This window comes from Haliaeetus leucocephalus, unplaced genomic scaffold, assembly GCF_000737465.1.
Source record: "Haliaeetus leucocephalus isolate CR32 unplaced genomic scaffold, Haliaeetus_leucocephalus-4.0 Scaffold251, whole genome shotgun sequence".
In the NCBI taxonomy this organism is placed as follows: domain Eukaryota; kingdom Metazoa; phylum Chordata; class Aves; order Accipitriformes; family Accipitridae; genus Haliaeetus; species Haliaeetus leucocephalus.
The window spans coordinates 486,510-500,743 of record NW_010972687.1 but is presented as its reverse complement, the minus strand read 5'-3'; the positions used below and the strand labels follow the sequence as shown (position 1 = coordinate 500,743).

The window sequence follows — 14,234 nt, the reverse complement described above, 5'->3', positions numbered from 1 at the left end:
TTTGAAGATTGTCTTGGTCAGAAGAAAAAAGGCTTTGTTGGTACAGAGTATTCCTAGCCAGTAATCATATAAAGAATCACGTTTATATTAGGCCATTTTAAAGTCCTTTTATCCCAACAGAAGACAAAGTAGAAATAGCTTATAAAGATTGCTATCGAATGGCATAAACATAGATAGCAGAAATTTTGGCAAGACTGTAGAGACCACACTGCAACCTCATGTAAGTGGCCTGCTTGGAGACTGAAAAGCTTTGGTATATGCAACTGAAAAGTCTATCCCATAAACGATAGCCATGGAAATAATGTTTTTTATTTTCTTTTTCTCAGTTTATAATGACAAGTGTTATGAATTATGAGCATGGAGAAATGAATCCATAACTAAGTGACTCTTCTTGGCACATTCTAATGTCAGGATGTGCACAGGGACCATCCAGGAGTTGCAAAGCTGAGGTGTTGCCCTTGTTTTAGCCAGGGCTTTAAAATAAATAAAAGCAGTAACCAGCAGGTTCTTTAATCAAGCTTTTATGTGGTTCAACTTGCAGAAATTGAGAGATACTGCCTCGCTGGAAGCTGTGCCAGCAATTTGTGAGGTGTGGGAATAGTACTTCAGTTGAAAAAACATTTGCTTTTCTTCAGACTACTGAATGTAGGAAAAGAAACTTCAGTCCTTTTTCATTTACCTGGGGGTTGGACTGCAATGTTTCCTCAAGCTGGCCATATGTGTCTTGCACAGGTTGCTCTTTGCATATTATTTCAGATGGTGATGATAATGATGTTTAAGAGCTGCAGCAATCAATATTTTAATAGCAGCAAACTTCACTGACAGCTGCAAGACTGGAGTTCAGGACAGAAGAAGGTATGCTGGAGCTTGGGTCACAAGCTGAGGAAGAGAGATTAAGCCAGCAATGACTCAAAAGGACACAGGATGACTTTGTTTGTTTGTTTGTTTGTTTGTTTGTTTCCACTACAGCTTGTGCCAGATGAGACAACGCTAATGATTCCCCTGTCTTGATTTGAAGGGATAGATCAGAGACAAACATGCTGGCCCTGAAAGAAATAGGAGTATTTATCAAGTTGTGCTACAAAGACACGTGAAATGCCAAAGAACCAGTGAAATGGGGTGGTGTAAAATATGCCACCGATACCCATAAAGAGCAAAACCCAATTATTTTTATTATTTCAAAACTCTAAAACTGATGCTTGATATAAGCACTTTCGGCTCAATTCTGAATTTTAAATACCTACTTCTAAGTATATGATTTAAACAGGATAGGTTTGGAAAAAAATACTTCATCTTTTTCTTATGATTAGGGATATACTAAAGAGTAGTGATAGAGGCACAATCAAAAAAAACCCAGATGGGATCAACTTTTCCCTTGGTTTAAAGTACTCTGATCAGAAAACTGCTTGATTTGATATTTAGCATATGCTTCGTGACTGAATTTTTCCATGGCAGATTTACATCAAAAATTTCCTTGTTGGCAAACCATCATTAAGCAAAAGTGCTGGAAATACACTGAGTAGTAGGTGATAGTTTCTTCCTTTGTAGAGAGCAAGAGTATTGTATGAGGACAATTCCAAGGGGTTTTTAGTCAGTGAAGAGACTGTTCAGGAGAAGTATTTGCTTTGGCAAGACCAGTATACCACCATTGGATATTAAGTATCGCTTAATTATGGAATACTTTTACTGTCTCACTAATTCTCAGTGGATTTGCTGAACTGGTGTGGATATCTATGGCAATAGAAGCCATGGCAAACCCTTGACTGAATCAACACCTTTAGAATGACACTGGTATTTTTGACATTTGAATTTGACCCCGTGGGAGAGATTTGTCTTCCTAAGAAGTCACTTAGTAAATGATTTAAGGCCATCTTAAATTAGCACGTGCAGATGTCTGAAGGACTTAAATGATTTGTGATAAGAGTTGTAGGACTAGCCCAAGGAAAGAAAAAAATTATCAGAAATTTCTACAGTTTTTTTTTAAATATTGCTATAGTAGTATAAACTTAAAATCCAAGATATTTCAACTGCCAGATGTTAGACTCCAAAGCTAATTAAGTTTAAAGAGCTTAAAGTTTTATCCCTTAGTGGATACTGGACTTAGCATCAGCCTCTAAGTTTATTAAGAAGATGCAATTTTAGGCCTAAGTTAGATGGAGTTGTGACATACCAGTGTGTGTTCAGAGTGATATTAATACTAATCCTCATGGTGTATTGAAATTCTAGATGATTACACTGTCCCAAGACTAGATATACTAACATTGTGTGTAATGGTATAAGCAGAGCTTTAGGTACTGTACCAAACAGACCTATCAATTAGAGGTCTTTTTTAAAATTGTGTTGCCTTGTAGCTCTTGAGTTGTTACGAGGCGAGTTGTGTGACCTGTGGCTATAAATGATAAAATACCTTGTATAAACAGAAGAGTTGCTTTTAAGCTGGTGCAGTAAAGATTTTCCTCACTTTTCCAAGGCTGAATTACTTCAGAAACTGAACCAGAGCGTCTGAGCTGTTAGCACACTCCAGACCTGAGAAAGGGAAAAATCCCCAACTGCTTGAGATACACTTTGCCTACGACAGCTGGGGCTAGTGCTGCTGGAAGCCACAAGGCAGGAGCCCAGGTTCTCTGGAACTTGTTCTCAGTGCTGCCACAAATCTGCTGTGTGACTTTCATCCTGTAATTTTGAACTGCTCTGTGGTCTGCTGTAGTACAGCATGCAAGAGGGGATGTTGGGCAGAGGCCATGGCCACATTCGCTCAGCAGTTGCTACAGTCACACCTGTGAATAGAAAACCTGCTGAGACTTTCCCAAGGAGAGAAAATGTGGGTCTTTTTGCCTTTCATTGTTCTCTGCCTTTCCAGTGGGACATGAGTCCTGGCTAGCAGCAGACACACTGACCTTCTCCAGAATTTCAGTGTGATGCTTGTCCTTTCTAGCAGCTATGCCTGCTAATAAACTGCCTTGCGACAGAGACTATGTATCTCCACTGTTAGCTGGGCTGTGCTCTTTTCCCAACTTACTCCTCTACAGTCTTGCTCCCAAAGCAGGAAGAAGACTTTGCTGCCATGCACAGTTGTAGGGTGATAGGTATTGATATTTGTGAAGAGCTCTGGGGGTGGGAAGGGTGTAGAGGAAAGGCAAAAGATGTTTCAGATATGTTAAAATGAACAGCTGTAGATCATTGTACCTTGTGGAAGTATGGCTATAGTGCTACAATGGATTACTCGTATGTAGCAAAGTAGGTGGAAACTGCTGAATTCATATCAGAACTGACTGGCTTTTCTGTGGCCACGAGGTGGAAAAATGTGCATTGAATTTCAGCTTTGTTCCATGGGTGAGACCGTGGTGGCTTGCCCTGCTGTTGTGCAAGATGTGTTTCTTTGGGCTTAAGTGTTAATTTCAAGCATTCTCTGCCACCTTCTTTCCTCCTCTGGTTTTCTTTTCTCTCCCCAGTCTGTCCTAACATCTGGTTTTTTATCTTGCATTTTTCAGAATGTGTAGCATAATTATGACAACTGCTTTGATTATGGATTGTCATTGACCCTTGCTGAAGAAGCACTTTGTCAGTCAGCAAGAATGCATCACTAGCATTGCCGGATTCATTGACTTTTTATCCAGCTTTAGACAGCTACAGTTTGTGAAATGGTATCTGCAATAATTTTCCATGCTTTTGACCTATGTCAACAGCTACTTTACCCAACTGTCTTCATCTGGTTTTATGGTGCAAACTGGCTGCTGCTACTGTGAGTCAGAGAATACTGATGGGTTAGGAAAATAGCCTGGTGCTTAATTATAATTTTAAAACCCCACAAAATTCTTCTTAAGCTGAATAGTCCAACTTTTGGGGGTCTCACTTTTGTGACTCTGCACTTGGACAGCAGGAGGTGTGCCAACAGTCTTAGTCACCCCCTTCTCCATTCCTGAGTAATGGCTTGGGTCTCAGTTGTTCAGTAACCAGGATATGGCCCTTGGGTATTGGTATATCCTCCCACACACTTTAATCTAAAATTTATTGACTTTTTGTTTTCATTACAATGTGACATGCAAAAAGAGAGTGTTGTCAAATGATGTACTTAAGTAGAGCTTGTGTCACAGAAAATTTCGTGATGGGACAACTAAGGTTTTTGTTAGAATCACAGAATGGTTTAGGTTGGAAAGGACCTTAAAGATCATCTAGTTCTGACACCCCTCCCATGGGCAGGGACACCTTCCACTAGACCACATTGCTGAAAGCCTCATCCAACCTGGCCTTGAACACTTCCAGGGATGGGGCATCCACACCCTCTCTGGGCAATCTGTTCCAGTGCCTCACCACCCTCACAGTAAAGAACTTCTTCCTGACATCTAATCTAAATCTACCCTCTTTCAGTTTAAAGCCATCACCCCTTGTCCTATCACTACATGCCCTTGTAAAAAGTCCCTCTCCAGATTTCTTGTAGGCCCCCTTTAGATACTGGAGGGTCACTATAAGGTCTCCCTGGAGCCTTCTCTTCTCCAGGCTGAACAACCCCAACTCTCTCAGCCTGTCCTCATAGTGGAGGTGCTCCAGCCCTCTGATCATCTTCATGGCCCTCCTCTGGCCCCACTCAAGCAGGTCCATGTCTTTCTTACACTGGGTGCCCCAGAGCTGGATGCAGTACTCCAGGTGGGGTCTCATAAGAGTGGAGTAGAGGGGGAACTTCATGATGTTTGCACAGGGCCACCTCTCAAGCCTGTCAAGGTCCCTCTGGATGGCATCCCTTCCCTCTAGACTAGGAACTGTAACAATTTTCCTCCTATGGCCTTTCTGGGCCAAGCACAGTCTCATGTTCTATCTGAGAGTGCCAGCCTCACTCCTGTCCTTTTCCAGCTGGGTCTATCAGAACTCACATGTATGTGTGTGTTGAGGGTCTTTAGGCAAGTGACAAATGAAATGTGCCAGATTGCAGCGTGAGACCATCCCCACAGAGAGGAAGGATGCTTACCCAGAGCAATTTCTCTGTAGACAAACTCCAAGTAAAAGTGCTGCAATGCTGTCCAGTGCCAGCTTTCCACATGATGAGTGTTGCCCCTTTTGCAGATCTGTCCTAGCTCCATACACATTCACTGCTTGCTTGGTGATACTTCCACGTCCCCTATCTGAGTTTTCTCTCTCTTTTTCTCTTTAATCTGTAGAGTCCCTGGGGCACCTGCTTTCTTGTTATCTGAGCAGGAATTTCTAAATTATTCTTACAGGTGTAGGACAGATTGAGGTAAATGATGGCAGTACAAGGGATAAAGCCATGATTACATTTAGGAGTGGCACCTTCAGCAACTCATCTTCACAGACTGAAGACCCCACAACTTCATGTTTAATTCTGCAACATAAAAATCATAGATTCTGGTATGAAATGTATAACCTACTTCAGGGTTAGGGTGGGGTTTTTCCCCGTCCATATTTTTCTCAAAATGGAAAGATTGTACCTTCAGCTTGCCTGTAACTTCTGCTTTATAGTAATGGCATTTTTACATACTGGACTTGACACATTTTTAATCAATTTGAAAATATCTATTCAAGCAGACCCTCTCATGATCTATTTGAAAAAGTACTCTTTCACAAGAGTGTCTGTTGTTTGTATGTTAAAAATCACACTGCTTTGATAAATTGGTGGATTTTTTTTTTTCAGCATCTTAATTCTTTTTCCATTTTTCAAACTTTTTTTTCACAGTTTATTGCACTGGAGGAGGTCTTACTGCAGCATACTTACATGGGGCTCCTTTCCCAAGAATTCTATTGAATCAATGAGAGTGAAAATGGTAGAAAGTAGTTTTGTTTCACACAGAGATAACTTTTCATTATAATTTTTAGCACTTAAAGAGAATAAAAGAGTGGTAAGTTTGAATTAGCTCAGAGGAGCTTTTATGCCATAGCACTGTTCCATGCAGGTCTGTGAAGAAGAGCTGCATTGTGCACAGAACAACCCTGTGAGTGCTGAAGTGAGGAGACTGGAAATGGTGATTTTTTTAAAATAGTTTGGTCTCCAATCTGGCTTGGCTTTGATTTCTAGACATTCAGGAAATGGAACTTTCGAAGCTGAAGTCAATGGGAAAATGTGCACTGTTCCCCCTCAGTAAGTGTGACTTTATGGAAATGTTAAAATGCACCTCATTGTTTGCATAGAGTCTCCTTTTGGCAAGAAATGGGAATCTGTATAATCAATTACACCAGAGATTTTCCTTCAAGACCTTTGGGTTAGAAAGTGTGGACACTTTTTAGAAGAAAATATTTTTATACAAATGAGCTTTTTTAATACAGAATCAAACAAATCCAAGATACAGCAGGCATTTGACAGTGACGTGTGGATGACTACCCATAAAATAATCAAGGGAAATATATGTCAGAATACTAAAATAACTGCCAAGTCTTAACCTTGTGTTCATTAATGTAACTCAGTGATTGTACAATGTAATTTAAACTGGCTATTTTTTTTGTTCACTTATTAGAGAAAAACCCCAAACCTATGGTTCAGTGGAGTAAGCTATTCTATATAGCAGTGATATTTTCTGTAAACCAGATTTTATGCACTGACTTCTCAGATGAGAAAATTGTCTTCCTGTGATTTTTTAAATTATGTTCTAGATGGCTGTATCAGTACATCCTCAAAATAAAGACAATTAATAAACAGATCTCAGCATAAGGTGTTTGCTAAAAATCTTCCAGACAAGGCTATAATCAGGGCTGTGATCAGGCATGTTGTGATGTTTTAGGTTACTCCGTCTAGTATCCTGCACTGTCTCCCTCGTAGCAGTGCAGTCACTGACTGGGAATGGTAATTTTAACGTCTTCCTTTCACTGATGTGGATATCTGTAGTGCACAAAGTGAGTCCTGATATTTTACACTGGGTTTGTCTAGTTTGGAGAAAAGGAGGCTGAGGGGTGACCTCATTGCTCTCTGCAGCTTCCTGAGGAGGGGACATGGAATCTGGACTGGGATCCAGTGATAGGACGCATGGGAATGGTTCAAAGCTGCACCAGGAGGTTTAGGCTGGACATTAGGAAGCATTTCTTTACCAAGAGGGTGGTCAAACACTGGAACAGGCTTCCTAGAGAGGTGGTTGATGCCCCGTGGCTATCAGTGTTTAAGAGGCGTTTGAACAATGCCCTTAACAACATGCTTTAATTTGGTCAGCCCTGAATTGGTCAGGCAGTTGGACTAGATGGTTGTTGTAGGTTTCTTCCAACTGAAATGTTCTGTTCTGTTCTGTGCTATTCCATTCCATTTCATCATTAGAGAGCTACCTGCAGTATCTTTCTGTACACATACTCAGGCAAACATGCCATTTACCCTGCCCTGAATTTGTATGAAATCAAATGGCTATTTTACTTACAGTAATTTTATGCATACATAAAATTGTCATTAGGTCTTATGGGAAGACAAGAAATTATGTTTCTTTTTCTGGCTTTGGATCTGATCATGCAGTCTGCACAGCCCTTCTGCAAAATTACTCTTTCATATGTTTTCCCTAACTTTGCTAGGAGCTGAGGAAATAGGAATTATGGACAACATCTAGCATGTAGTAGGGGCAGGCCCTGCAACAGATAGACAATCTGAAGTACAGTCACTTACTTTTTTGTTAAAAGGCATTAGATAAGATACACAAAAATATTCATCCATACCTCACTAAAATCTAACCATCTACTATACTACAGGCTCGCAGATTAACTCAGATGGTATCAGCTCTTGTACAAATATATGGATGTACACAAATACCCACATATATACAAAATTCTTTGTGTCAGATTATTGTTCCAATAAACTGGAATTGTGCAGTGACATAGTGTTTATGATTGTTTGGACTAAATAACTGTCTGATACGTGTTCTCAATAATGTTGTCTGGAGTAAAGGAAACAGAGAAAAGGAATTAATTGGGCATTTTATTGAGTCATCAATATATGCATGTATCAGTCTCCAGAAGAACTATGCTGCCTTTATGTTTCAATCTCTTTATAATGGTCAGCGGATATTTGCAGCTGAATAGGCAGTAAATAAATGGAGACAACATATTTTCACAGTGAATAGTAAAGAGTTTTGCAATATGTCTTGTTAAGAAAACCCCTTTCATTTATCTATATAGAAATGGTATTAGGTTGTTGAAGTTCTGCTTGAACTTGTGTGTTGCGCAGGCTCCTGGAATATTTTACACTCTTCTGGCTCCATTTACAAAAGAAAGTGTTTTTTCAAAAACTTCTCACAGTTGCTAATGGTAGTTCTTATAGGAGCCTTGATGCACAGGAGTCCCTAATGCCAAACTAGATGCCCTGGGTCTCTGATTTACAGCTCCTCTAGGCAATAGTAGTGTTGATGACTACCTTCTTCCATTAATGTTCATGCTTCTAAATCAGAGGTAGCAGTGGTAGAAAGTTTAATCCTCTTCTGCCGAGTCTATCTCAATTGTTTTTTCCTTTGTGGACACTTTTACAACACTATCACATCCGCAGATTGTGTTGGTGGTAGGCATTTGTAACTCCTCCTTGCAGACTCAAGATGTGAATGAGTTTACAGCATAGAAACCTGAGACCTCTCACTCAGCTGAAAATGTGTCTAGCACTGAGACCCAGATCTCGTAATATGGCTTGGAAGGTGGTTCTGTATAAAGCCCTGAAAACCATGGTTGCTTATTCAGACCTGTTGAAGCTTTTTTGTTATTGTTTGAAAAATACTAGTAATAGAAGAGAGCTCCATGATCTATGGCAGTCCAGGCAGCTGCAGAGTCAGAGATCAAATGGGACATAGGATGCCTCTCAGTTGGCTTCAGATGTGTTGGGAGGTCTGGGCTACCTGCAAGGAAAGAAACTTTGAAGAAAAACAAGCTTCTGTTGTGAGGGTCTGGAAAAGAAAGCATATATTAGCAGCAAGTGACAAGGAAGTAAGTTTCATTATAAGTCAGTTATAAATCAGCCTTTTTTGTGGAGGAGATATCTAGTTAAGAGGGTTGTTGATCCTACTTTAAAGCAGCCATAAGGCTTAGCGCATACCAGAGTCCTTTGGCTCACCCTCCTTTGGCCTTTGCCCAGATGCGCTACGTGCATCTTACAGGCCTCCAGACTTTGTTACATCAAATGGCGCCTAAGACTGATTAGCTGCCTCCTCCTGCTGAAGGGACCTCTGGATCCTGTAAGATCTGAAGGAGGCAGTTTGCTCTCGGCTTCTCGAGAGGGTGTCCACCAAGATGCATTTCAGCCTCAGTTTAAAGAGGAGCACAGTAACCAGGAGAGAAAGGCACAGATCAAATTTCTCAGTTCTCTTAGAAGTGGAAAGGGATCTATGATTGTTCCTAGAAGACTTAACAGGGAAATGGGTTTCAGTGTGAACACTACCTGGATAGTCTGTATTCTAAACTGCATGATTTCTCCTCTAGAAGAATACTCTTGACCCTGAAGTTAATTCTTGGGAAGGGGAAGAATTCATTTCTTTTTTATAAAGAAAACCATGAAGCCATGCCAACCTCTATAAGGAATGTCCTAGGAATCCACTCATGCTGAATTCAGGGATGTCTTCCTGTATTTTCATCTGACCAAGAAGTAGAGGCCAGAGTGGTATGGTATGGTAGAGGTGGTAGAGGTACGCAGGGTAAGGATCACAAGCAAAATTTCTGTTGATGTCAATGGATCTATGTCTGTCTAAGGATTTGAAGCTGAGTTGTGGATGCACAGTAAAGAGATCAGCCTGCTAAGGGAAAACATTAATACCATCTCTGACAAGTAACAAAGAAATACGTGAACTGAAAGTAAACTTCTTTTATATATTTCTGTGTTTGTGTGCATACAGAGATATTCATAAACAGCACAAATAAAAGGTGCAGAGTTGGCTGCTGGTAGGAAATGGCTGTCTTGCTTGGAGAGAGGTGAATTGAATTTTTATAGTTATATCCCATGAAACAATTCAGCAGAAATATGAGCTGCCAGGAAGCTAGGTGTGTGTAAATATAACTTGGGTTTCTCTGTGGATAGTTTATATTATTTTCGTTTATAGAAACTAGGTCCCATTTAGAATAGCTAATGCAGAAATAACTGCAGAGTCCTGCCTGCTCTAGGGTTGATGTCACTTTTGGCATCGCCCTTTCTGGATGTGTCATGAATCTTTGAAGAGGTGTCAGACAGACAACAGAATTAGATTTTTAACCCTTATATTTATTTTCCTGTTTCAAGCTCTTTTGTTGTTGTTGTTGTTGTTGTAATTTGACCTGTTGCTCAGTACCCAGCTGTTTCTCCTGGGGGAGAACTTAGTATAAAACAAAGTTCCAGAGTACCTGGCTGAAAGAATCTTGACAAAGAGTCACTTTGCTAAAAATAATTTTGTTTTTTTCACTCTAAGTGGTGAAGGTTATTTAGATATCGGTTAAGCAAAATGTTTGAATATTTTTCTGAATGTTTTTACTTTCAGGAACAGACTTAAATAAAAATTAAGAAAAAGAAACCAAACCACCACCCCCTGTCAGAAATTTAATTAATTTCTCATTGTAATATACTGTTATATTTTGTAAAAGTAATTGGTTTTATAAATTCAAAAGAGGCACTAGTCTAATAATGAAAAATAATAAAATAATAGCATTCAAAGGATGATAGCCAATGAAGTCCTTCTAGCAGGGGTTTTAAGTAGTTGTTCAGGGAGATTTGTAACACTAAATTGGACATATTCCTTAGTGAACAGTATGCCAAGGTGAGCTGTGCATTCCCACTGCCAAAATGAACTCTTTAACATGAAATATGTCTTGGACTATGGTAATGGGAAACTTCCCAAGATTTCACACATTTCTTGATAATCTCCATGGAACCTTAACACTTTCCATATGTTTTCCTGGTTGGCAGGTGGAGTGGATACAACAGCAGGTGGTTAAAAGAAGGATAAAGAGGGATTATAAACCTGGTGGTACCCAATCCACTTATTTCAATGATCCCAAGTGGCCAAGCATGTGGTACATGGTAAGTACATACAGGGTCATTGGCTCTGTTTCATGCTAGCGTTTAGGTGTCTGCTGTGATATTTTGAAAAGGGGCAGAATAGTATGTTCAGAAAAAGCAAATTTTGGTTTTTTTATGTAACTAATGAAGGTCTGTAAACGCCTTACAAGTATTATAAAGAATTCCCTGTGGGCCCTGCAATAGGAAACATTTATTAATGCATTCATTCATGAATGCTTCCTATTGCAAAATGTCTTGGGAATTACTTATTAGAGGATAAACTTTCAGCAATGAGAATGGAAAGAACTTAGCCACAATCTGTGAGAGCAGTGAAACCACTTGTTTTCAATGTTCCCCATTCACTGTTTCCAACATCAGTGTGTTGTAAATGTCTTGTGTCCTGAAACAGGAGGAAAGATCCCCGAACACTGACCTTTCAATGTTATAATTACACTCTTTTTAGTAATGAACAATTGCATTGTTGAAATAGATGGATTGTTTCTACTCTTTCCTGTCTGACATGAGTTGCATGTTTTCTGAGCCAATTTTTTTTTTTTTTGTCTGATAGTAACACCTAAAGCCTGGAGTGAAACTTTTCTTTTCATGGTGTTTTTAAAAATATATGCATTTTGCCTAGGAAAGTGGAAATCATAGAATCTTAGAATAGTTTGTGTTGGACGGGACCTCTAAATGTCATCAAGTCCAACCCCCCTGCAATGCGCAGGGACATCTTCAACTCAGGTTACTCAGAGCCCCGTCCATCCTGACCTCGAACGTTTCCAGGGATGGGGCATCTGTTCCAGAATTTAACCACGCTTATTGTAAAAAATGTCTTCCTTATACCTAGTCTGAATCTACCCTCTTTTAGTTTAAAATTATTACCCCTTGTCCTATCACAACAGGCCCTACTAAAAAGTCTGTCCCCATCTTTCTTATAAGCCCCCTTCAGGTACTGAAATGCCGCTGTAAGTTCTCCCTTGGAGTGTTCTCTTCTCCAGGCTGAACAACCCCAACTCTCTGAGCCTGTCCTCATAGGAGAGGCGTTCCAGCCCTCTGATCATTTTTGTGGCCCTCCTCTGGACCTGCTCCAACAGGTCCGTGTCTTTCCTGTGCTGAGGACTCCAGAGCTGAACACAGTACTCCAGAGCAGAGTAGAGGGGGAGAATCACCTCCCTCAACATGCTGGCCATGCTTCTTTTGATGCAGCCCAGGCTATGGTTGGTTTTCTGGGCTGCAAGTGCACTTTGCAGGCTCATGTCTATTTTTCATCCACCAGTGAAATGAAAAGTTGTATTTATTAGGCAATTACTCCAGCTGACATGTCTCCATTTTGGCTGATAAAAGGCTTGCTCTCTTTCTCTACTATCCTGTTGATGTAGTTCTAAATCCCTACATGTTGTTTTCTCACTAAGTCACCTATGTTGCTGACAGTGAGACACTCAGAAGGTTTTATAACTTGATAGATTGAATTGCTTCAGATAGGGAGGAGAATATGCCTTTTTGGCAGCAATATGTAAGATAATTTTCCTGTAAGTAGATACTCTCTTTTCAGGTATTTTGTTACTTCCAAAGCATTGGTTTAGTATTTCAGGTGAATGAACAAGATTGTGCTAACACAGCTTTAAAAATACTTTTAAGTTTTTATTCATTTCATTTTGGCTTGTGATTCATTGTTGCATACATTGAAAAACAAAAAAATGTCATAGGTAATTTGCAACTAACAGTAAACAGTTGCTGTTAGTAAACTCAGTCAGAAGTCCTTATCTTCATGGATATGAAGGGGGGACTTTAACTTTCCAGACATCTGCTGGAAATACAACACAGCAGTGAGTAAACAATCTAGGAGGTTCCTGGAGTGTGTGGAAGATAACTTCCTGACACAGATGGTGGGTGAGCCAACTAGGGGAGGAGCCTTGCTAGATCTGTTGTTTACAAACAGGGAAGGATTGGTGGGAGGTGTGATGTTCGGAGGCCGTCTTGGGCTTAGCGACCATGAAATGATAGAATTTTCAATTCTTGGTGAGGCAAAGAAGGTGGTCAGCAAAACCACCGCTATGGACTTCCGGAGGGCTAACTTTGGCCTATTCAAGGCACTGGTTGAGAGAGTCCCTTGGGAGACGGTCCTGAAGGGCAAAGGGGTCCAGGAGGGATGGACATTCTTTAAGAAGGAAATCTTAATGGCTCAGGACCAGACTATTCCCATGTGCTGCAAGTTGAACCGCCGAGGAAAATGACCGGCATGGCTGAACGGGGAGGTTTTGCTAGGAGTCAAGAAAAAAAGGAGAGTTTATCTTCTCTGGAGGAAAGGGCACCCAACTTGGGAGGAGTACAGGGATCTTGTTAGATCATACAGAGAGAAAATTAGAAAGTCAAAAGCTCAGCTAGAACTAAATCTAGCCACTATGGTAAGGGACAACAAAAAATGTTTTTACAAATAAGTTAACAGTAAAAAGAATCCCAAGGAGAATATCTATCCTTTAATGGATACAGAAGGGAATGTAGCAACCAGAGATGAGGAAAAGGCTGAGGTACTTAATGCCTTCTTTGCCTCAGTCTTTAATAGTGAGTCCAGTCATCCTCAGGGTACTCCATCCCTTGAGCTGGAAAGTAAGGATGAAGAGCAGAACATAACCCCCTTAATCCAGGAGGAAATAGTTAGTGACCTACTACACCATCTGGACACTCACAAATCTATGGGACCCAATGGGATCCATCCAAGAGTACTGAGGGAACTGGCAGTCGTCCTTGCCAAGCCACTCTCTATCATCTATCAGCGTTCCTGGTCAACAGGGGAGGTCCCAGAGGACTGGAGGCTTGCCCGTGTGACTCCCATTTATAAGAAGGGTCGGAGGGAGGATCCGGGGAACTACAGGCCTGTCAGCCTGACCTCGGTACCGGGGAAGATTATGGAACTGTTTGTCTTGAGAGCACTCACATGGCAAGTCCAGGATAAGAAGGGGATCAGGCCCAGTCAGCATGGGTTCACGAAAGGCAGGTCCTGCTTGACCAACCTGATCTCCTTCTATGACCAGGTGACCCACCTAGTGGTTAAGGAAAAGGCTGTGGATGTTATCTTTCTTGACTTCAGCAAGGCCTTTGACACTGTCTCTCATGGCATACTCCTTGAGAAACTGACGGCTCGTGGCCTGGATAAGTGCACTCTTCACTGGGTGAAAAACTGGCTGGATGGACGAGCCCAGAGGGTTGTGGTGAATGGGGTGAAATCCAGTTGGCAGCGGGTCACAAGTGGTGTTCCCTAGGGCTCGGTGTTGGGCCCTGTTCTGTTTAATATCTTTATTGATGATTTGGATGA

General features: G+C 40.8%; 1 protein-coding gene across 1 annotated transcript in view; it reads left to right on the top strand.

Annotated features, from left to right (window-relative positions):
• PCSK5 (proprotein convertase subtilisin/kexin type 5) overlaps positions 1-14,234 on the top strand; it is a 255,130-nt gene that overhangs the window by 37,849 nt on the left and 203,047 nt on the right. The window contains exon 3 of the mRNA XM_010568726.1: positions 10,829-10,942. Coding sequence (XP_010567028.1) covers positions 10,829-10,942 — 114 coding nt within the window. The remainder of the gene's footprint in view (positions 1-10,828; positions 10,943-14,234) is intronic.